At 42.2% G+C, this 24,189-nt stretch overlaps 1 protein-coding gene across 6 annotated transcripts in view; it reads left to right on the forward strand.

Annotated features, from left to right (window-relative positions):
* SMG7 (SMG7 nonsense mediated mRNA decay factor) overlaps positions 1 to 24,189 on the forward strand; it is a 53,236-nt gene that overhangs the window by 24,839 nt on the left and 4,208 nt on the right. For 2 of the 6 annotated variants that reach the window (XM_065648956.1, XM_065648957.1), the window contains exons 5-20: positions 1,955 to 2,126; positions 2,962 to 3,033; positions 3,745 to 3,895; positions 4,245 to 4,380; positions 6,814 to 6,976; positions 8,042 to 8,198; positions 11,119 to 11,189; positions 11,522 to 11,582; positions 12,250 to 12,369; positions 12,616 to 13,051; positions 16,714 to 16,858; positions 17,912 to 18,300; positions 19,000 to 19,365; positions 20,850 to 20,999; positions 23,108 to 23,188; positions 23,848 to 24,007. In XM_065648956.1, the coding sequence (XP_065505028.1) occupies positions 1,955 to 2,126; positions 2,962 to 3,033; positions 3,745 to 3,895; positions 4,245 to 4,380; positions 6,814 to 6,976; positions 8,042 to 8,198; positions 11,119 to 11,189; positions 11,522 to 11,582; positions 12,250 to 12,369; positions 12,616 to 13,051; positions 16,714 to 16,858; positions 17,912 to 18,300; positions 19,000 to 19,365; positions 20,850 to 20,999; positions 23,108 to 23,188; positions 23,848 to 24,007 (2,830 nt within the window). The remainder of the gene's footprint in view (positions 1 to 1,954; positions 2,127 to 2,961; positions 3,034 to 3,744; positions 3,896 to 4,244; positions 4,381 to 6,813; positions 6,977 to 8,041; positions 8,199 to 11,118; positions 11,190 to 11,521; positions 11,583 to 12,249; positions 12,370 to 12,615; positions 13,052 to 16,713; positions 16,859 to 17,911; positions 18,301 to 18,999; positions 19,366 to 20,849; positions 21,000 to 23,107; positions 23,189 to 23,847; positions 24,008 to 24,189) is intronic. The other 4 variants (XM_065648959.1, XM_065648958.1, XM_065648960.1 and 1 more) reach the window with 4 other exon arrangements.

Consider the following 24,189-nt stretch of genomic DNA (forward strand, 5'->3'; position numbering starts at 1 on the left):
TCCTTACTGTCAGTTTTTTGCCCATACTGTCTTTCCAATGGTAGATTTCAGCTCGTAGATTATGGAGATTAAGAGTCAGTGTGTGGTAATGACCTTAATAAAGATAACTTGCCTTTCTTTCCTTTTTTCCACCTCATTTGGTGGATGCTTCAGCAACATTATCACTGCTGAATCCTCTGTCTCAGGTATTGGTCTGACCAGACTTTGTGGCTGCTTTGCCCCTGCTTCAGGTTACAACATACACAGCAGGTCATTCTTACCACATCAGTTCCTACCTTGATTCTGAACATCTGCAAGACAACCCCAAGTTGGTTGGTTTGGTTTTTGTTTTGTTTTTTTTTTTTCCCCTTCCAAATCTATGTGATTATCATTATGATTTCCCCTTTGGCATTGTTTTCTGGAAAGCTTCTTATTTGAAGCAGCCAGTTTGACAGGCTGCGGTGGGGTTGCCAAGGGTTTTCTTCCATCTCCAGCATTTGTCTTGCAAAAGCCTTGTTCTACCCTACAGTGTACTGGGGAATTTTGCTCATTTCATGTATAACACCACAGACTGCATTGTCTTTCTCCATTTGATGTGATGTTAATCGTCCCATTTTTAGTTTAAAGATTTTGCTCAGGCAAGATACCTGCTCTCCATCTGCGAGGCCTGTGTAAATGACATCCTTGAAAGAGAGCGTGAATTCTCCTAATTCAGCATGTAGGAAGCTGTCAAGTTTCTCTCTTTTATCCAGCTTTCATCTGTGAGATCCCTCTCATTTGGAGATTTTTATCTACTGTATAAAAGACAGAGCAAAAGGGGAGGGAGGTGTAACACAAACCTTTTCCTGCAGCAAGCAAAAGCACCATGTCGCAGGTTTTGCCATTGACAGAGCGCGCATCTCTGTCACCCCTGGGCTTGCAATGTGCCTTTATCTGCAAGCAGAACCCTCCTGCAGGTCTGTTTTATTTGGAGACCAAGTATGTTCCCAGCGGGGAGAAAGTCTGTCAATTCTTACTTTCATTTTCAACCTTATAACATAGTAGAACAAACACTTTTCATCGCTACGTGGTTACTGTTGCTTTCCAGAGTGTTTGCTGGAGTTTGTTGTGAAAAACTTCAGAAGTGCTAATTAGAATGGAAACGTTCAGATTTTCCTTCAGTCAGCTTTTGAGATATTTGATCAAGTAGCTGATGCCTTGTTCTTTGAAAGAGTCTCACTGTTGGCTTGGCACAAATATTTCCTGACAACTCAGCCACTGAACTGTGAGCCGCTCTTGCCTGGTGTTGCTCACAAACTTGGTGTTCAGGCTTCTCCCTGAAGTTTAAGTCAGAGTAGTGCTGTTTCTTATGCTGGAACAAGGTGCTTTGGAGGATCGGTGGCATTCCTTTCCGTTATTTTCGGAGAATGGTGTCAGTTCGTCAAGGGATTAAAAAGACTGTCTTCCTCTTGAGTGCCCTGTTTACAAACCAAACAAGAAAAAAGACAAAGTCAAACAACAACAGCAAAACACTACAAAAGCAAAAAAACCCGCAAACAAACAAAAAAACAACCAACCAAAGAGAAACAAAAAACCCCAAAACAAACTAAACCAAACACAACAACAACAAAACAAACAGAACCACAAAACCTGACAAGATTTGTAGATCTCCGATAGTCAATCTCCGCTGATGCACGCTTGGTAACTTAAATATCATGGAAATTAAGTTGCTTGCTGGTTTGGGATGCACAACTCTGTTTTACAGGAGTAAAACTTCTCCTCGTGGTTCTGAGCAGAATAATGCAGCACGGAGCTCGATGACTTCTGTACGGAGAATGTAATTTAAAGTTTTGCTTTCAGTAACCGAGGCTTGTTCACTTCAAACATGGTTAACTAATCCACGCCTCCGAGTGATGCTCTGTTAGTTTTGCCTGTTGTTTCGATGCTTTTCTGATTACTGTCTCGAGCTGCTACTAAACTAGACCTGTTTTTCTAGTTATTACAGGAATTGTGCACAGTTTTTAACGTAGACTTGCCGTGTCGTGTAAAGTCTTCCCAGCTGGGGATCATTAGCAATAAACAGACGCACACCAGCGCCATAGTGAAGCCGCAATCTAGCTCCTGCTCTTACATCTGCCAGCACTGCCTTGTCCACCTGGGAGATATCGGTGAGTTTTTGAAGGAAAAAGAGAGAGGACGCTGCGTCTGAGTTCAGCCCTCACGAAGAGGGATCTGCGCGTACCCTGGGCATCTGCGAGACCAAGCGAATTAGCAGCTGGTAGCTGATTGTACATTTGGTGGTTGCTGCAGGGAGAAAGGTGTGGAAAGCGATGCCATTAGACCTTTCTAATGTGCGTTACACATTAACGCGTGGGGACAGTTAATCACAAGTTTTCTAGTGATTTGCTAGAATCTGTCTTCTGGTGTACTAATAATTTTATAGCTGGTAGGCACAGCGAAATGTTGAAACCGGTAACGATTACAAAAGCTTGTTGCAGCAGGTTAGCGTACTTCTCCATTTCAGAACATTACTTTTAAATCTTGTGTACAAAGGCCACAGTTAGAATTCCAGCCTTTCATAAACAACGTTTCTCTTTTACTTTAAGTTCAACAGGGTTATTTCTTTGTTTATGAGAGTAGAACTACGTGTTGTAGAAAGTTCTCTTTTCACAGGAATCTGCAGTTGCTTTTGTAATAACCTAAAGGTAGATCTAGTTGCTGATCGTGCAAAGTAGTATGAACAATATTTCTCGCTGTCTGGAGGTGATACTTTTGGCACAACATCTTTCTAAATAAGACGTGATAATAGGATCTGAGGAAAAAGAACCACCTTAAAATTCAACATTTTGAATTTCATGCTGCTTGGTGTAATTATATGTTCTTCTGATGCCTATTTCTAAAACGATAGTAAAATGCTCTTCAGGTAAACTGGGTTGTATTAAGGTAAGTGCAGGAGAGTTGAATTTTTTGTCTCATCTTGTTTTTATTTTGTTGTTTTCTTAGCTCGCTATAGGAATCAGACCAGCCAGGCAGAGTCTTACTACAGACATGCAGCTCAGCTTGTCCCTTCTAATGGTGAGTCTGGGATACCTTTTATGTTCATAATTCCAAAGGAAGATTTAGGGTATTGATTTTCTTGTATGGCAGTTGGAAACTGGGGATTTTATATAAACCTTTCTCCCCAAATACCCAAAACAATCCTGCAACAAAGCCTGTTGGTAAATCATTAAGACAATAGCTGTTTGCTTGATCTGTCTTGCTTGTCTCCTTTTTGTGAAGATTAAAAAAACCCCAAACAACAAAGAGTTAATGCACAGCTTCACTCTAAGGCTTCATAAATGCTACATTATACTGTGCAACATTCATATGTTATAAAGTACAATGAATGAAAACTTGTCTACGAGCAGAATTTTTTGTTTGTTCACATGCCAGTTTGTAAAGTTCAGTCGCTAAAATTGTACTTTTCGAGTTGCTCGTGCAAGTTAAGAGCTTCTTTAGTTCAGGTATCTAGCTTTTTACACCATATTTATTGTTCAATTTTAAAGCATATGTTTAAAAAAAAAAAAAAAAACACACCACCACCAAACAAGGTAAAATATACTGGAAGTTTGGACACTTTTTCATTTCAGTAGTACTGATGTGAGGCTGGAGTAAAAGAGTCAGCAAATCAATCTGAATCTCGTATGCTGAAGATTTTAGGACTTTGTGCTCCCTTTTAAGGTGGCCACACTTATTCTGAAACCTAGCACACTCCACTCCATGACAACTTGTCTTTTTCTCCATTAGGTCAGCCTTATAATCAGTTGGCTATTCTAGCTTCCTCCAAAGGAGACCACTTGACCACAATTTTCTACTACTGCAGAAGCATTGCTGTGAAGTTTCCTTTCCCAGCTGCCTCCACTAACCTACAAAAAGCACTTTCTAAAGCACTGGAAAGGTAAGACTAAGCATAATGTACTTCTGCTCGGATAAGGTGGTGGAGACTTCTTCCAAATGTACCTGCCTTGCCAGAAGTTATTCGTATTTGGTAGTAAAACCAGAAGTTTCTCGACCCCCTTCCAGTCAGAGCATCCTTACACATGCATGGAACAAAAACCTGTGTTTGTCTGGGATGCTCCCGAGTGTGAATAATGAATGCAGAAAACAAGCGTATTGTGCCACCATGAAATAGTAGCTTTGCATGGACATTCCTCTTTTCTTGAACTCCATAGGAAAACTTTGTAATGTTATATGCAGCTGTGTTTAACTCCAAAGACTGAAGTCGAGTGTTTCTGTTCTGAATGTAGTCGTGATGAGGTGAAGACTCGATGGAGCGTGTCTGACTTCATCAAGGCATTTATTAAATTCCATGGCCATGTGTACCTGAGTAAGAGCTTGGAGAAGCTGAGCCCTCTTCGAGAAAAGCTGGAAGAACAGTTCAAGGTTAGTTCTAGCAACACATTAATGAGTGTATTGAGGAGACTATTTTTAGCAGCTGAGTTCTGATAATAACTTTTTCACATATTAAAATACAGGAAGCTCAAGTAGCCAGTTATGGAAGGTTTGTACCGCAGCCGACACTGGATAGTTCTGTTGACTTCTGCAAACTGTAGGATTTTTTTCCCATGTGGCTTGTGCTGCATTATTAGTGAAAATACAGGAGAAATCAATTACTACAGTTGATTTTTCTGCTCTTTAACCTGCTGTAGTGAGTTCAGAGAAGGGAACGGAGCTGGGGAAGGGGCTGGAGCACAAGTGTGATGGGAGTGGCTGAGGGAGCTGGGGGTTCAGCTGGAGAACAGGAGCTGAGGGGAGACCTTCTGATCTCTGACCTGCCTGAAAGGAGCTTGGAGCCAGCGGGGTCGGGCTCTGCTCCCCAGGAACAAGCGCCAGGACCAGAGGAAACGGCCTCAAGTTGCCCCAGGGGAGGTTGAGGTTGGATCTGGGGACCAATTTCTTCCCCAAAGGGCTGTGGGGCATTGGAACAGGCTGCCCAGGGCAGTGCTGGAGTCACCATCCCTGGAGGGGCTGGACAGACGGACATGAGGTTCTCAGGGACATGGGGTAGAGCTGGACTTGGCAGCGTGAAGTTGACAGTTGGACTCGATCTTAAAGGTGTTTTCCAACCAAATGATTCTGTGATTCTTGGATACCTGTGAAAAGCACTTGATTCATCTGGGAAGTCTTGGTGCAGTTGCCTAAGGAGTTTTGAGAGCTTCATTTTTGGATGGCGTTCATCCACTCCCACTGGTTGTTAAGACTTCTTTTAACCTTCCTCAGACAACTTGTCTCTCCTGACCGCGGTTTGCATTTGAAAACTATGTCCAGTACAACCTTAATTTGTGTGCGGACTAGAACTATTCAGAGCACGTTTCCTCTGGAAAATACAGGAGTACCCATTAATTATATAGCCAGTTGATTAAGTTGAACAATACAGCAAAGACTGAAACAAAGAATTTTGTAAGGAATTTATAAAAGGTAGTACAACTTCAAAGTGGGCGTGTTATTACCTCTTGTGTGCCTTTTGGGAACTGCTCTGCTTTAGCGTCTTCATTTGTGGAAAATGAGCAGGTAGTATGGGTACGTTCAACAGAGCAAATGTAGTAGGTGCTTTTCAAAATTAAGAAAGGGGGAAATGGTCTTAGCAAATAAAGAATGGCAAATGTTCTTTACAGTGCCTGTTCGCATTTTTGCGTTGAATTGGGCTGCTAGAGCGACGTCCAAACATTCCTTAAAATAAAAAAACCAAAACCCACCACTTGTGAATTGCAGGAGCTTTGAATGTGAGCTGCTTGAACACTGGGAGTTGAAGCAATGTTGTTTTAATTTTAAATAATTCTTTCTCTTTTGTTTGTGGTGTTGGCTGTTGAATGAGTGCTGCTTTTTCCACAATGCTTATAATCAATAATTATGAGCATTGCTCAGGCATATGGAAAAGTCTTATAAGGGAGCTAATTGAGCCCTGCTTTGTTGCTTAGATTACTTTTTTGTTTATATTATGCAACATAAGGCTTAATTTACTAGGAGAGCAGTGGTGGAGTTAGGAGTGTTCAGCCAGGCCCATGGTTCTGCTGCTGACAAGCTCTGCTGGTTTGAGTTGTCGGCTTCATGCCCTTCACTAAAAATCAAGGTTGAGCATGGAACTCAAACCTCTTCCTGATGCTTATGCTGGTTAATCCACTTGTCTCCTTGGCTATTGTGTCTGAAGATAAGTTTATTGTGGTTTAGGATCGCTCCTTTTTTTTTTTTTTTCCTCCACAATGTTCAAAAAAAAAAAAAAAAGGAATTCAAGTTTCCTTTCCTGTTCTGAGAAAGGTGCCTTTTACAGAATAGTTACTGAAATGCATTTGTGAATAGCCCGTGCTGTTTTAGTCCACCGGGGCATTCCATGATCCGTGAAGTCAGATGTGGAATTAGTCTTTAATGCATAACCACACAGTAGTTAAATTTTCCTGGGGTGGTTTTTTCTTTTTTTTTTTTTTTTTTAATGTCACCTTCTTTGTGCTGTTTCTTCGAAAGACTGAAAAATACATTGGATATACATGCCTCCGCAGTTCTTGCGTTGCAAGGCTGTCATTGCAACATTAAAGTCACACTTGGTCTGAAAGAGAACCGTATCCAAGGGGGTGTTGGTTTGTCGTGCGTATGAGTCGGTGTACGAGCAAAAACCTTCGGCTTAACAGTGCGTGTCTGCCTGTGTCCCCTTGGGAAGCCCAGTGCTTCACTAACATGGATAACCTGAAAATAAAATCTAGAACTAATGTCGCCTTCAGGGCGGAAACATTAGTCAAGCAGTGAAGTAGCAACTACTAATCCTTTCAAGCGTGTGCTTTGCCAAATAAAAATACGTATTTTGTACGTGTGTCTTTGTTGCAGAGGTTGTTGTTCCAAAAGGCCTTCAACTCTCAGCAGTTAGTCCATATTACTGTTATCAATCTGTTCCAACTCCATCACCTGCGAGACTTCAGCAATGAAACGGAGCAGCACAGCTACAGCCAGGATGAGCAGCTCTGCTGGACGCAGTTGCTGGCTCTCTTCAGTGAGTAGGAAAATGAATTCTTTTTTTTGTATTTCTCTTTACTAATGGATTCCGTGGGAAAACCAATTTGCTGTCAGCATTGAGCTTAATGGCTGTGTGAGGTGAGTGATGAGAATAGACATTACAGGAGACAGTTAGGAGATAGTTGCACAGAATCATTTATGTCTAGGAGTGCTGACTGCCGCTGGATTTCTGTGCCCTGCACTTAGTCCGTTTGAAACCTCACTGAACTCTGCACCTTTTTCCTGATTCTGAAAGAGCATTTTAACCTGGGTGCCCAGGTGGATCTGATTTAACAGAGGGTAGTCCCTTGCTTGGGGGCTGCTTTGCAGTCAGCTGCAGTGTGGGGTTTGAGTTGCTTTGAATGGAGCTGATTCTGATTCAACAGGACTGAACTAGGACCTCGAGTGCTTCTGTGCTCTCGGTAGTATCAAGTAGGAGATAAGAGGGACTCTAGGCACATAATGCCGATTTGCTTAACCTGATCCAACAGTTTGGCCTTGTTCATAAACACCTAAATCTCTGAATAATTAAATTTCTCCAGGTTCTAACCTGGAGTTGATTCTGAAAACACCATGGTCATGCTGTGGCTACTGTTTTTCAGCTTGTGTGCCCTAATAGGTCTGAGCTGGCTGCCTGCAAAGCCAGCTCCTCTGGATTTGTGTGCCTGCTGACCTGGGAAAGCAGATAAAACGCAGATAGATAGTTGAGTTGATCATTTCTAGTAAATAAATAAATGAATGAATATTTTTGTAAAGGACTTGTCTCAGCAGATTTTGTTAACTTACCCAAATAATTTGCCATGACACTTAAAAAGGAGAAGTGGGGGAAACAACCACTGAGATTCTGCTTCATGGTAGAAAATTCTTTATCGGAGAAAAAAAAAATTGTTCTTATCTGCTGGTGGATTGTTTAAAAAAAAAAGTAATTGGGCAAGTTTGTTCTAAAGAACTAGCTCTAGGGTTTTATGGGTGGGATGTGTTTGATTAGGTTATTTAGTCAACTTTCAAGTGTCATTCCCTCATCTCTCTTTATTTTTTCTTTTTCCCCTGCTCTGTTTTCTAGTGTCCTTTCTTGGAATTCTGTGCAAGTGTCCTTTACAAAACGACTACCAGGAGGACTCTGGGGCTGCATATCCTCTTCCAGCTGTGAAGGTTTCGATGGACTGGCTGAAACTTAGGCCCAGTGTTTTCCAGGAGGCCGTGGTTGATGAAAGACGGTAGTGAGTGTTACTCTTTCTTTTGATACATTTAATTGCACAAAGTAATAATAACTGATGCTATGCAAATTAGTAATGGGAAAAGTGATCGTATAAAACATTATTACAGACATCAAAATGATATAGAATGTGTGTGCTAAAAAGTTAATAAAACACAAAATGAGACTTGTGGGCTACGTGAGCAAATTCACTGTTTTAATTGGCTTTAGGTTTGTATGTAACTTTTTTTTTTTAAGATCAGAGGGATCTACTTTTAAATGTCTGGCTTGAGCATAACTACTGAGTGTACCCTTAGTCTAATCTATTGTAATGATTTCTCAGCTTTATTGAGGTAGGTGGTGGGAGAACATTTGCCTTAATTTCATGCACTAAGCCATCTCTTGGGCAGTACTGGAATCCAGTTTTCCTGGCTCATCATCTAGGAATTAAATTTAATTGAGCAGAGGAGGAGTCTTTAAGTGTCAGCACAGGCATGACTATTCTGGACTGTTGCTCTGATTTTTTTCCTTTTTTTTTTTTCATTTCTGCCTCTAATCTCATAATTTTATGCTTAAATAGTTCAAAACTCGCCAAATTTTTTCATAGCCTGTTAACTTCTCATAAATTATAGCAATTCAATAAAGTGTTTCTGACTAGTAAGATATTACTGCAGATCAGAGTGACTGTTACTGACACAGTTGGATGAGTATTTTTTCTAGGATGGCCGCTTTAGGTAAAACAGTGTGAAAACAGCTTGCTTAGCTGATCTTGTGTGATGTGCCACAGTGCTTTCAGGTCTTCTGGCGGTGTGTGATGTAAGATGCCATTCTTGCCAAGGCTCATTTTCTGTACATTGATGTATAGGAAACAGGGGTTCCTAAAACCTCCATTTGCTAAATGAGTAATAAGATTCGCTCATATGTGCAAAACCTAAAGCCCTGGAGCTCTGGGAACTTCAATTCCAGAGTTCCTGAAGGCAAGATTAAGGAAGAGTTCACAAACTGTTTTGAGATGGTAATAGGTATTACTGGATGTGTATTCTGAAGGAGGACTTTATACTGGTATTTAAATAGGGAAGATTACTACTTAATATAAGGTAGACCTTTCGGAGAGGAGATGCGGGCAGTGCTTCATGGAGTGTCAAAATAAGTCTTCAGGTGAGAATGTATTATATTTTGAGGTAGCCCGAGTAGGTCCTTCTCCCCATAAAACTATCAGGCTCTCTTTAAAGAGTGTGCCTGGCTTTTAAATCTGTAGGGTGATCCTGTGATGTTCTCGGGTGCTCATTGTACAAGGGAGTTGTGAAGTGGGCAGCAAACAGCTGTAAAACGCACAGCCAAACTTGAAAAGAAAGTTAAATACTGCTAAGATTTGTCAAAATGGGCGTTAATTAGTAGCCATTAAATTTGTTGGCTCTATAAAGTTGAGATGACTGTCTGTCTTCCCCATTATTTGTAAGGATGAGAGTTTTCTTTTTATTTCTACTGGAAGATCCTAATAAAAGTCATTCTTTGCAGAGTATACAAAAACACACACACACCCCTTTATGGGCTGCTCTTTAAAACCGGGTGTCCGTTTTATATTGAAAAATCTTCCTTACTCTGAATTCATTCTTAATTGTGCTCTTGGTTCTATAAATAATCCTTGTTCCTTTTTAAACTTGCAGTTGTCCTCACTTTGTGCTTATCATTTTCCTGGAGATAATTAATCCTACCCCAAACTGAACGAGCATGTGAAATAGGAAGGAAATGTGTTTACTTGGAAAAGTAAATGAATCTGAAGGCAAGAAATGAGGACAGAAATTACTATTATCTATATTAGTGTGTGCTGTTTGGAAATGGGTTTTCCGAGCTTGCTCTGTGCAACTGTGGGAGCTACTTTAGGTCTAGTTTTTTACATGTTTCACTACATCACTCTTCTTAAGAGATCTCTTCTTATGAAATCTCACTATTTCAAGTGTTGTGCAGGAAGCTGGCAGTTCACTGTAGGTTGCAACAGACCTGCACTCTCCCTTTTTTCCTCCTTCTGTTCCTTGTCAGTCATGGGAAGGAGCTATTGCGTAGTTTAGTGCAGAGAATAATCACAAACATCATGTTTTGGGTGCACGTTGCATTCTCCAGTCCAGGTGCTGGATGATGAGCAAGAGCCTTGCTGACGGAGGATGGATTCATTTCACTAAAACTCAGCGCAACGGGCACCTTCCTCAAATAGTTTCCTGTTGCCTCTGTGGACTTGGTGCCCATTGCTAAGCCAGAAGGGAGATGCTTAGATTTTTGGCTTGGAGCTTTTAAAAAACAGGAGAAAACAGCTTGTTGGTCACAGTTAAATGTTAACCATCTATGGAGCGATCGTTGTGATTTTTAAATTATTTGCTCCAGGGCCTTTGGAAAGAATTTCCAGTCGCTGGTTGCACTGGTATTGCCAGTGCAGGGTAGGGAAACTGCCAGTTAACCTCTAGTTTAATGGTCTTACCCTTAGTGGGACCTTTTTACCTTTCTGGTAACTGTTTCAGTGCTATGGTACGGTGTTAATGTTCACAGAACAGAAGTACTTCTGCACAGCTGTATCCTGATAAATTGTTTTGCTTCCCAACTGACGAATTTACTGGTTTTGGGAGCAGTCAGCTTTGGACTGGAAAACGGGAATTGCAAACAGGTGCTCTGAATGTTTGCTCTTGCAATAGGTTTGTCTAATTAAATTCATAACTGGCTTTCTGACTTGCTGGATAACAAAACGTTGTGCTGCGAGAGTCTGGCTTCCTTGGTAACTTTAGGTTGACTTCTTAAAAGTTTTACGTTCTTTGAGAAAGCAATCTGTTCCCTGACACTTGGAAATCAAAGGATTAATGGAAGCTGTGACTCTGAGCTCAGTGTTTCCTTAGCGAGGGGGTAGATTCCATATTTTGTAATTTTCACTTATAGTTTGTCTCTTTTCTGGTTTGTAGCATATGGCCCTGGCTCATCTCTCTTCTAAACAGCTTCCAGCCTCATGAAGAAGATCTATCCAATAATAATGGTAAGGATGCTTCTAGGCTGTGCTGTAAAGAACTGGGAACTTTGCACATTTTTCCTGATGTTGTGGGGAATTGCAGTTGAAGAACAAATAAGGGAGCAAGTTAACTTCTAGTACTGGTGCATGTGAATGCGTTGCAAATGCTTTCTCATGTCGAGCAGACTTTGCTCTGCTTTATCATTTCTGAGGTCCTCGGATTGCAGGGTGGACCAGTACATATGAGTATGTTAATAAAATTATTTGCTATCTATGGTGACTTTCCTGTGTTATCTGCTTATGATACTGTACTCAATGCATCTGTGCTTTCCTTATGCTGTTTACTGTCTATTCACCAGCAACCCCCCTTCCAGAAGAGTTTGAGTTGCAAGGATTCTTGGCTCTGAGGCCCTCGTTCAGGTGAGTGACAGCTGAAGGAAACCCTCCTCTTGCTGATGTCACTACTTTTAATAAACATTGACCTGTTCCTTACAATATCTTATTTATGAGTACTTATTAATATATGGATTGATGTAGGTATCTTTGCAAAACGACTGTAGTAGATAATGCAGTAAAACTCTAGGGAAAGTCATGAACTTATAACATTGCTCATGACTTTTTGCTTTCCTTCTGTAGTTTTCAGACTAGTAAACTGAAATGCAAAAGTATAAGAAGTGAGGAAGGGAACAGTTTGACATGAAAACTGCTTGATGTGTTTCTACTTTACTGATCTTTTTGCGCTATTTTTAACTGTGTCCTTGTACCTAATATCATGCACAAATGCTGACTAAATATTAGATGTATTCACTCAACTATTAATTTTGTGATTTTGATTATCACACAGATGAGCTTTCAGCCTTTTGTTTTTTAAAAAAGCCCACCAAACCTCTTAATGTAGATGCATCTTACCAGAAGAGAATTGCATCTGTAAATCAGACATCTGTAACACTCATGTTTTGAATAATATCTGGTAAAATTTCTCAGCTTCTAATAGAGTAATGCTGACCAGTTATATTTCTAAAGAAATGTGATGCTGCAAAGGGTAACTGTATAATTAATATTATTCCCTCTCCTATGTCAAAACTAGGAATTTGGATTTTTCCAAAGGCCACCAGGCAATTTCAGGAGATAAGGAAGGGCAGCAATGTCGGATACGGCAGCAGCGTCTGATCTTCACAGGCAAATGGATTGCTGATAACCAGCCGAGGTAATCGCGAGTAGCTTTTCTGTGTTTCATTTGCTGCTGTAAGCTTAGGTAAGGCAGGTGCCAGAGTCGGATGGTGTTTTTTCTCACTCTTCAACACAGCGATTAGATATAATGCGAATACAAGATGCTGACAGTGCCAGTAACGTGATCTGTGGGTCAGCATGCCGTTGCTGTGTAGACTGATTGTGATAAGGAGTGTATTTGAAGTAATGTGCTTGCTTTTCAATTCCTTTCTGTCGTCTTCAGGTTGATTCAGTGTGAAAATGAGGTAGGAAAGCTGCTGTTTTTGACAGAAATCCCGGAACTCTTACTAGAGGACCCTAGTGAAGCCAAAGAGAGTCTCGCCTTGCAGGAAACATCTATTACAGAGCAGTTGTCTACAGATGGGAGCCCTGGACTTAAATCAGTTCTGTCCTCTGGCAGAAGCCTCAACAACAACTGCGATGCAGGAGAAAAACCAATGGTCACGTTCAAAGAGAACATCAAGCCCCGGGAAATGAACAGAGAGCAAGGGCGAATCTATCCCCCTAAAGACGTAGGTAGGGAAAGACGGGACTATAGCAAAGGAATAGTAGCCAATAAGAATGATGGGAAGAAGGATAACAATAAAAGAAAGAACGAGACCAAGAAGTGCGGCTTGGATAAGATGCAGGAAGCAGGGAAGCAGAACGTGGCAGTTCAGGTAAGCCTTTGGATCAAAGGGATTCTGCGTCTTAGGCAGTAAAAAAAAAAAAAAAAATAGAAAACTGTATCTCAGAGATCGGGTTTTGGTGATCTTTGTCTCTCTGTCCTTTTCGGTGATGCTGTCTCAATTTATTGGGGAGGAAACGGTAGGGAGCAATGACAGGTGATTTTTCTGTGTTAACTGTCTTGTAAAACAGACTTCTACCTGTTGTTCTGCAAATAATTCAGGCTACTGAGGCACTTCACGTGGCCAGGTCTGTGACATGCTCTTACCCATGCTAAGGAAGTGGGTAGTTTGCATTTTTGGTTCAGTTGACTTGTGCATATTGAATAAATTGGACACATGGCAAAAGCACCCGGTTGTTGGTGTGGAGTGAGATCCTCCGTACTGTGTGTGCAGTCGGTTCCTCTCTGTGCGAGTCAGGAAAGCCACACTGCCCTTAAACCATCATCGTGTGCTCAGGCGCTCACTCAAAATTGCTGGTTTTCACAACAGCTGCTCTTTTATCAGGTGTGTTTTTTTCAGAGGCGTGCTTTTTTTCCTCTATTTCCTTGAGCATTGCATACAAAAAGACTCACCTCGTAAGCAGGTAGCGAATTTGCCGCTCTGGCTTCTGTCAAGTTGTAGTAAATAAGGGGTGGAGACTTTCAGGGCTGATCTGATCTGCATAGTTTGGCTGCATCTCAATCATTCCCTGATGACGTCTGGAGGCATTTAATGATAGTGATGGAGACTCTATTTCCCTAGTAAAAGCGTGTCAATTCTTCCCTGCTCTTGCAAGTGGAAATTATTTCCTAGTGCACTTTTCATCTCCCTTGCCTCTGTGTGAGCCTGTTGCTGCTTCCCAAGACAGGTCTGCAGAATAATTTAAATGTTCCTCTTTGCAGCTGCTCTGAAGGCCTGTGTAATCGAGGTCTTTATTTTTCCTAGGTGAGACAAAGCAGCTCTTTTAGTCTTTCCAGCTTGTGCTGTTAGGACCCTTGGGTCGTTCTTGTTCTTCTCCTGATTATTTGCTGTTAATCATCATTACGAAATGGAAGGTCTGAACTGGCAGGATTTATGCAGTTGGTTTTGCAGAGGGTCCTACCAAGACAGGCGTAAAGGGGAGCAGCCCACAGAAACCATGTGGCAATTGTTCGTGAGTCTGGTGTCTGAAAACCCACTTGGGTAGGTGAGTTAGAATAGCAGGTTTCTGATCTATTTGTTGAACGCCTCTGGAATGTGGTTGCAGGCCTGAGCACAACTCCGCGTTTTAGCATTCATGCCCTTGTCTTACAAAATAAGGACTTGAGGCTGATCAGACCCATTGGATCTTCTGAGGAGTATGTGTAGTTTTTTGAACAGGGAAGAAATTTTAATTTTAACCTAGCTGATTTATCAGAAGTTTTCTTGTCTTAATACTAAGAGAGAACAAACCCAAGAAAAACTCATTTCAAAACTCAGCTGTAGCAGAATCTGTTCTGATGTGGTTGATCACTCTTATTTTCTTGTTGAACAGAAATTAATTTTGACTTTTTAGTTCCATTGGCTGTATTTGTCATGGAAACTGTTCCATTGAAATGCCTTTTGGTTTATATATTTTAGTTTGGTGGACTTATTTATCCAGAGCTACTCCAGAATATGCGGAGGGTCTGCTTTCTCCCGCAGTGAGGAGAAACCAGGGTAGGTTTTGTACAGATTGGTTGCCTCTCAGTGCTTTGCTTTGGCCTTCCTGGAAATGTCAGGCTTTATCTCCTCCACAGATCATTGCCTTTGGAAGTCTAAATGCTATTATACAAATGTTGCAGCTCCTACTTAGCAAAAATGTTGAGAATGTTATACAGAAGTAATTAGTCCTGTTTCACAGATCAGTGAAAAACTTGAGCACTCAGGATCATGAAAGTGTCACATAGGTTGAATCTCTGTTCTCCAGGGAAAATAATGTTAGGTGCCGAGGGAGGTTTACGCAGATTTACTCAAGGCGTAACATAGTCTGTAGAGGTCACTGTGGTGAACGGATGCTTCTCCCGAGCACTGTGTAGGAACCTTCAGGGCAGGGTAAACGTGGTAGTATTGACACTTGGGGTGAGGTCAAGTAGGAGCAGGGAAGCAACTGAAATTTGTCTGTCTTGATTGATCAATTATAGTTTTAAAAAGCTAAATAGCTAAAAATTACGTGGAAGAGTCTTTTGGAAGCCACTTCTGGAAATGTGTTGTAGCAGCTTTGAGTTTATGATGGCCCGGAGCTCATGTTTTGAAATCCGACGGCAGGAAGAGTGTCTTTGAATTCTCCAACTTTGCTATGAAAGGATGCGTAGATCTCAGTATGGGTGACAAAAACATTTGGCTCATTGTGGAGCAAAAAGGGACAGCACGATATAAGTTAAAGATGCAGAATGTGATGAAGGGTGAAGGTGAAGCAGTGAGTAGATGCAGTGTGAGCAGGGGCTGCATCATTCCTGCTGCTTAGCATCAACCAGAACCTTGAGGTGGAGTTCCCTCCTGACTTGTTCTAGTGGGAGATCTAAAATATACCCAAACCGCCCAGTCTTATAACCTACTTTTTAAATTAAATGAAAAAAAAAAACAAACTGCACTCCCATAATTTTTAAATGGGGAAATTCAGAATTATTTGAAAAAGCACTTAAAGCATTTGAATGCATCTACCGCTTTACCACTGTATTTTGGCAGAAAAGACCTGCCCTCTAACTCCTTTCAACTCAGCCGCACTAAATGTTGAAATAAACCCCACACAGTTTTGGTTTGTTTAGTTTGGATTTTGTTTTTTAATGTGGTCCCTGATAAAACCCCTCTCTTTCAACCACCCTTGAGGCTTGGTGTCAGGTCTGCTCCGGGGCCCTTTCTGTATTGCCCGGGTTCCTTGCTTGCTGTCTTTTTCCTGCCTGCTCCATCTTGCATTCCAGGCAGTTCTGCCGAGCTGAACAAAAAGGGCAAGTAGTCTTCCCCTCTGTCTTCCTCTCCAGGAAGACCCAGACCGCAGCAGACTCAGAATCAGGTAAACATTCCATTCCATTCTTCTCTCTGCCTTTAACCGGTGCAGCTCTTTTAACAGAACATACAGCAGTTGCGCAGTAAACTGAAAGAGGTTAAGCCCTCCTGCTATTTGTCTCGTATGTTCTCTGTCAGGAGGATTTTGTAGAATGCAGGGGTTTGTGTGTACGCTGCACCATATGGATTAGGCTGAAGGAGCTCCCTAGGAAGAACGTGGTAGTGTTTGTTTTTTAAGGTCCTGCAGGTAAGTCTCATGAGTTAGTTCGAAGCAGTGCCCAGGGAGAAGCGTAGTAGCACCTGCACTTTTTGTTGTTTTTAAGGCACTACGGGTGAGCAGTGTGGTAAGTTCTTTGTATGGTCTGAGGATATTATAATTATTACGTCCGCTTCCCACTCTCTTGCTAGAGAAAGATTCTGTTGCAGTTTTCTGGGTAGGTACCCTCAGTATGCTTTTGTGAGGCAAGGAGTGCCTGAGGACAGGCAGGGTAACCTGCCTGAGGTCAGCAAGGAGGGAACTGAGTTCCTGTGTTCCAAACCTTTCCCAGTGACTTAGGGAAAAGAAAATAATCTCTCAGACAGTCTGGGAGTTCATTTTTTTTGGCTTGAGATGTGAGGTGGGTAATTACAGGAAAAGTTACCTAATTTCTTCTTACTTTCTTTTGTGTTAGGTGAAATCGCAGACGGAGATGAGGAAGACTCCGGTGCCTGAAGCCAGGAAAACACCTGTAACTCAGACACCAAGTCAGGCCAGCAGTTCTCAGTTCATCCCCATTCATCACCCAGGAGCCTTCCCTCCCCTTCCTAGTCGACCAGGTAATTTGTGTCATTCTTTTGAAGCATGATTTACTGTTGACTGCGAAGAAAATCCTGTAATAGTGGTTGTTAGAGCTTTTGAAGGTAGGAGCTGTTTTAACACACATGCATTCTCATGTTGAGAGCCTTATGAAGTAGTAAAGAAGGGGCATAGCAGAACTGAAATGAGATAAATAAGATTCCTTATGCTTTGAAGTCATGTCTGTTGTGAAATCTGCCATCTGCCGTCTTGGTTAGTGGGTGTGAGATCAAGGACCTTCACCGTAGGCTGTTTCTGTACTTAGTCAAAACATGACAGAGTCTTCTGCTAGCTCAGGAGGAAGCATTCTCTGTGCACAGGACTCCATTACAATAGAACAATCATGCTGCTTTCTTCTTTAAAGCTCAGCTTCTTTTGTAGTGGTGCTCATGTTTCAAGCTGTAATTTGTGTGGTCTGATTTGCCGTAGTTGCCACATTGCGTGTTCCTGTTTTGTTGTGGAGTGTTCCTGTCATGCTTTGCTGTCTGTATTTGCTCACAAAGTAGCTGGAAGCTCCATCTTCCCTGCAGCGATTATGTGTAGTCACTCAATATATGATGGAGGGATGTCTTCCCTGTCCCAAAGTCAGCATAAAATCTGGACCGAGACACAAAGAATTAAAGCTTGCCTTCTAAACCTGGCTTTTCAGTGTCAACTACAGGAAAAGAATTGATCTTGCTTACCGTCTGTCTCTGTATCTCAATTAATCCAGAGACTGGTGATCCTTTGGGAGAGGAGGCAGTAGACTTATTGATTGCTTCTGTCTGTTGCTCCAGAAGTTTAGTCCTTGAAAATGTGTGTTTGAAGGGGTGGGAACTTATCAAACACACCCCCCCTTCCCATTCGGGGGATTGGACTAGATGATCTTTCGAGGTCCCTTCCAATCCCTAACGTTCTGTGATTCTGTAATGGTGAAGGAGAAAAGCAGCGTGGGGGGGCGGGGGGAAAGGAGGAGATTGGGAGGGGGGATAACCTGTGACTGTTCCAGATACTCTGCCAAATTGCGATTAAAGTTGCGTTTTTATCTTCTGCAGGGTTTCCACCTCCAACCTATGTTGTTCCCCCTCCCGTGGCTTTCTCCATGAGCACGGGGTACACCTTCCCAGGTGGTGTTTCTGTCCCAGGAACCTTCCTCCAGCCCACAGCTCACTCGCCTGCGGGAAACCAGGTGCAAGGTGGGAAACAGTCCCACATTCCTTACAGCCAGCAGCGGCCCTCCGGACCAGGGCCCATGACCCAGGGACCTCAGCAAACGCCACCTCCTTCCCAGCAACCCCTCTCATCTTTACCAGCTCAGGCAACAGCGCAGGCCCCAAGCCAGTTACAGGTCCAAGCTCTGGCCCAGCAACAGCAGCAACAGTCCCCTACAAAAGCTGTGCAGGGGCTGGGGAAGAGCCCGCCACACCACTCCGGATTCCAGCAGGTAAACTTGACTAACGCAATGTGCTAAGCTTCGTTTAAAAATAAATGGCAACATTCAAGACTTAACGTTCCTGGATTACCTTTTCAAAACTGTCGTTCAAGACCTTAGTGTGGAATTTTGATCTGTGAACTGGGCAAATTTGAAAAAGGATGGAATTTAGTGGGTGCGAATGTAAGATTCTGTAAGTGAGGGGAAGGTGGTCATCTCTTTTCTGTGTTTATAGACAAGGTATGAAGGTGATACTTCTGTCTTAGTCCTTTCTAGTTTTCATGTGTGAGTAGAGAGGCCTGAGTCTGAACCTTCACCTGCCCTCTCCCTTTGGCTAACTGCGTTGCAGTGTCCGTTCTTAGTTTTATGCTCATGTCATGCTGGAGAAAATCTCCCTTCTGGCACGTTTGGGCTCGATGGCGAGACCCTCCCGGTGTTCTGGGCAGCAAAATGCTGGCTCAGTACCTTAGTAAAGGAGTTTCTAAAGTACAGGATTAGAGTAAGGATTATACTTGGCTGTTGGCTTAAAGCCTGACTAGGGGGTGTTAGATGTCTATCGAGACTGTGCGTTTTGATGAATAACAGAGCAAATCAGGATGTTTGTGGAATGTCTATGACAAGTGAACCAGACTGACAGTTTGGGTGGAGTTAGGCATTCGGTTAACATTAATTGTTCCTACCTGCTGGTGAGATTGTGCGTCTCTGCCCCAGTATCCGCAGACGGACTCGTCAAAGCAGCTCTGGAACCCACCTCAAGTCCAAGGCTCACTGGGGAAGATGATGCCTGTAAAACAGTCCTATTACCTGCAGGCCCAGGACCCTCTAAAATTATTTGAACAGTCATTACAGCCTCCTGTGATGCAACAGCAACCTCTGGAGAAAAAAATGAAGCCTTTCCCAATGGAGCCATATAACCAGAACCCCTCAGAAGTCAAGGTGCCGGACTATTACTGGGACTCTTCCTATGGCCTGGCCGACAATCGGGTGATGGCGCAGCAGCCCAACATGGACCGCAGGGGAAAACGGCAAGGAGTCTTCCGCCCAGAGCAGGACGCTGTCTCCAGGATGACCTTTGAGGTAAAAGATCCAAGCTATAAGTGGGAAAAACCAACGAGGCTCTGATATTCCTGACAACTCTAGGAGTTTCCCTGTTTCAGGGGTGCCCTGTAGCCCCAAGTAGGTCAATGTGAGCTTATTTAGTAGGAAGCTGGGTATCAATAAATGGCATTCCAGCAAACAGTGATGAATTCTCCATTTTAGTTGGCTGTGTGTGGGGTCCAGCTCTTGGGGGTTTGGTTTCAAGTAGGTGTAAGTCTTGCTCAGTGCAGATGCGACATCGATCTTTGCACTGTGTCTGTCAGGTCGAGAAACATGGCAGCTGATAGTTTTGGGGGAAATTTCTTGTCTGGCAACTGATGGCAACCATAAAAGCCATCCAAATAATTGCAGTTTAATTATTACCCTCTAGATGAACTCTTAACTCCCGTGTAGTATGAGTGTGTTGAATGGCTGAGGCTGCAATAGTCAGATTGAGGCTGGAAATTGAGGGTGGCAGGAGCAGTCTTGTCTTGGATTATTTTTGTTGTTTTTCCTGCAAATCCCACTATGCAGTGAGAGCTGAGCAACTTCCTTCGCTCCCGGTTCCACTAATGGAATACTTCTGTTCATGCAGCTGTGCCTCACGTTGCTGTTTATAAAACCTGCAATCTTTGTTATTTATTAACAGTCCTGGAGTTGCATGTAAGTGCTTTTGGTGATGTTTATAAGGGAACTTAAACAGAGGCCTCTTTAAACCTTTGGTCAGATGTGTCTCTGTAAATGCACTGGGGATTTTCAGAAGCTCAGCTGAGATCGCTTGGCTTATCCCTCGGAGAGAAAAGCCAGACAATATACATGAGGCTGCCACTACTCTGGTGTCAGGTTGTGGTTTATAGATGGAGATGGGGTTAAAGCCTTGTTCTCATCCCTAAAAGGGAAACCAGCGCATTACGGACAGAAGCTGCTGCTATGATACTTGTGTTTTCAGCATCCTGCACGAAATTTGAGATGTCAAGTTTCACCAGCACTTTGCAGGGTTTTTTGGTCAGCCATACGTTGCCGTAGCAGCTGTTAGCAGTGGAAATAAGTCTCCTGGGATTTAAACTCCACAAATAGAGGAGGGAGAAGAAAATGCAAATGTAGCTTTACTTGAAGCCTAAATTACTCCGAGGTTAGCTGTAGGAGAATAATTTTAAAATTCTGTGTTCCTTGTCCTTGAAGGTGCAAACAGATTCAGTATTTGGCATGGACTGCAATGGGAAGCACACGCTCCACTAATTAAAACGAGCTGCCCATCATTTTGATGATGCAGTGCTACTCCCGGTGTATGTCAGACCACAAGGCTAGCTGTTTTCTGCTCAGCGTTTTCTCTGTGCACCGCTTTCTCACCTCTGCATGCCGCCTGCTGCCTTCCTCTTGCTCTTTGCTCTCCTCCCACTGTGCTTTTTTAGCCTCTCCCGGCCACCTCTTGCTGTTTCCCTCTCTGCTTTCTGTTGTCTCACTGTGCTCATTTCTGTCACTAGGACCCCAAGAGCTCCCCTCTGCTTCCTCCGGACCTGTTAAAGAGTCTGGCTGCCTTGGAGGAGGAGGAAGAGCTGATTTTCTCTAATCCTCCTGATCTTTACCCAGCTCTGCTGGGGCCTCTCGCCTCTCTTCCTGGACGAAGCCTCTTTGTATGTATTTGACGTTAATACTGCTGCTTCTCACTCTTAACTGGCATCTCTTTCTTCTGTGAAATCGTAAGAAATGTGCGGTTCCTTTCTCTCCCCCATCCACTTCCTTGCCTCACCCTTGAGCTACTCTTCATGCCAGAGCTCAGACCAGCCCAGGGTGTAGCTCCCAGGCCTCCAAATTTGTTCAGAAATCTGAAAACCCGTCTTTTCTAAGTACAGTCCACAGGAGAGACGTTGATGCGTCATTTAACGCACTCACTCTTCTGTAGTTGTACGGGCTTAGAAAAAAGGGCACGGGGGAGCACAGATTCAGCTGCAGAAAGTCATCTGAATAAGTGTGGCTTATTAAAACCTGTGTATAAAAATTCCATAAACACAGGGGAACCTGCCCAACTAAATGCAGAAGAGATTGTAAAAGAGCAAGATGATGGTTTTAGAAGAAAATTGCAAGCAACTGCCTAAATAAACAGAAACTCCTGTAGAAATACAACCATTTTTGACAGACTGAGAGATTTTTTTTTTAAAAAATTTTTTTTCTTTTAACATTTATATATTAAAACCTTCCTAGCTGGAGGATCTGAGCTGCTGAATTTATAAATTGCCTCTGAAAACGCAGTATGCTTTTCTAGTATGCCTACAAGCATGTTCATTAAATACTAGTATTTCAGATTAGTAGCAGTAACAAGGAAGAGTTCTACTCAAAATCTCTGATTAAAGTCTATTTCTCAATTATTTTACATGCCATCCTGAGGAGCCGCTAGCAAAATAGACACTCGTTTCTGTCTCATTAGATACCTTTGCTGAGAAACTAATAGCTGCTTCTTCAGCAGCTCCCTTTGAAGCTCTTACAGTTGCTGTCTGCTGACAAATGGAAGGAAATTCTTCTCTATGCAAGCTGTGTGGATATGCAGAGTGTGAATTTTGTCTGCCTTTTAAAATGTGCTTTCAAAGTATCGAGTTGTCGCTTTGGAAATCTAACAAGCTAGGAGCTGCTTGCCAAGAAAATCAGGCTGTTTGTCTTAGATTTACAGGATAAAAGCAAAGATGTTCCAGATACTGAGACCATGTTAGAGAGAGGGACGCTAATTCAGTTTTTTTGATGTTTGAACAATAGATTTAAAAACATCTGGCGTGAGTGTAAGAGAACTTTTATTTGGAACAAGACTACAGCTTTTGTTTTGGATCACAGAGTTTAACTTGTGGCTTCACTAGTTCTATGACTTGGTGATCCTGACGCTAAATTGGGTGGTGTTTGTTTGTCTACCAGCCAAATTTTATAATTTTGCTTCAATTTCTGTATCAGTGATAACTGATCCTATTTCTTCCCTAAATACGCTTGTTCCAGAGACACTATTTTTCCTTGCTTAATCATAATAAGAACCCAAGACAAAGCTGAGAAATATTATGCTGGAAATAACAGCTGTATGAGAGGGGGCGTAGATGAAGGAAAAGGTCACGGTCCATCATATCTTAACATGGAAACTCAGGGGAGTTTTGGAACCTCTGCTGTAAACACTGGGGTTTTTTCTTCCTCGCCACAGTCACTTGTAATGAAGATGAGAGAAACTTGGACTGTTTAGCCCAATTAAAAAAAAATTGCAGCGCTTGGCTGCTCTTACTCTCTAGGAATGCCCGTACAGCAGGGATGCTTTCAAAACTGAAAAATATTCCGTCAATAGCAACGTACAAGTGTCTAATTATATTTGAAGGCGTCCCCTCATCACTGGGAAGGATCTTGTCTCGTTTGTACAAGTTTTTACATAACCATAGTGTTGGTTTTTTGGCAGGAATCTCTCCTCTAGATGTATCAGGGTATTCCACTTAAAATTTGAAAAGCTGTTGTGGTGGTGGGGTTTGCCTGAGACTCACAGCTGTCATGCTTGTTGGTTTTTTTTTTTTTTTAGGTATTAATTAGTTAGTAAGGGAAAATAGTGATTTTATTTTTTTTTTTTTAGTTTGCTTCCGCTGCCCTCCACGGTGCTGGAGCTAAAATACCAGGAATGTTTTAAATGTGACCAAAAAACCCTTGGTGGTTTCTGCGAGTGTACTTTCCTCCTGCTCACTACACTGGACACTAACTGCTATTTTCCCCTTTTTGGTTTCTGAAGAAGTCCCTGCTGGAAAAACCATCGGAATTGATGTCTCAGTCGTCATCTTTCCTGTCCCTCAGTGGATTTTCTCTTAATCAGGTAAGTCAGGACTAGAGTCTGCAGCCCTTTGCTATTTGAGCTTGCCATTTAGCTATTAAAATAAAAAATAATGTGGCTAATAAATAATAATAAATAAATATTAATGTGGCAGAAATATGGTAATATCCTTTAATTCAGGCTAATGGAAAAACTGAAAGAAATCCATGCGGGTGCTTAATTTCAGTCCATATCAGCAAGATTATCTTTGCCTTGATCACTTGTCTTCCCAAATTCATCCTCGCTATGGTTCTGCAGACGTACCGGTGAATCTTGGAGCTCGTGCGCCCCTTGCTCTTGGTAGAATCCAGGAGCTGACTGAAAAGATGCATCTCAAAGTGTTCTGGTGCGGAGGGTTTTATTCCGAAGCAATGGGTTACCCCTTCTCTTCCAAAGAACCGAGCAGGATCTTGATCTGTTTTGCATGAGTATTGGGAATTTAAAGATTCTGTGAAAGCTTTGCAGTCCAGCCAGGAGAAATCTGTCCCGATCCAGAATGTGATGAACTTTATGTTAAATAAAATGAGCAAAGAAAATGGGGCTAGGGAGTGAAAAAGGAGTTAGGAAAATACTTTGACCTGTAATTGTTTCCTTTGTACAGTGTCAGTGTTTAAAATAAATCCAGCACCTAAACTTTTACATTCTTTTTTTTTTTCCTCCAGGAAAGGTATCCTAATAACAGCATGTTCAATGAGGTATATGGGAAAAACATGAATACCAGCACAAAAACAGAAGTCACCCCTTCAGTTGCCCATCAGGAGACTTCACTATATTCTCTCTTTGAAGGGACTCCGTGGTCTCCATCCCTTCCAGCCAGCTCAGGTAATTCTGCTATGGTTTTACTTGTGTATAGTGATTTAAAAGGATTTGAGTTAATTCTGAACCTACTGTAAGTTAAGTGTAACTGGAAATTAAAAAAAAATAAAGCTGCTTAACTATGTCTGAAGATTTCTGTTTTTCTTTATATATCCTCAGAAACATGAGGGGATTCTGTAATTAGTCTA

This window comes from Caloenas nicobarica, chromosome 20 (assembly GCF_036013445.1).
Source record: "Caloenas nicobarica isolate bCalNic1 chromosome 20, bCalNic1.hap1, whole genome shotgun sequence".
In the NCBI taxonomy this organism is placed as follows: domain Eukaryota; kingdom Metazoa; phylum Chordata; class Aves; order Columbiformes; family Columbidae; genus Caloenas; species Caloenas nicobarica.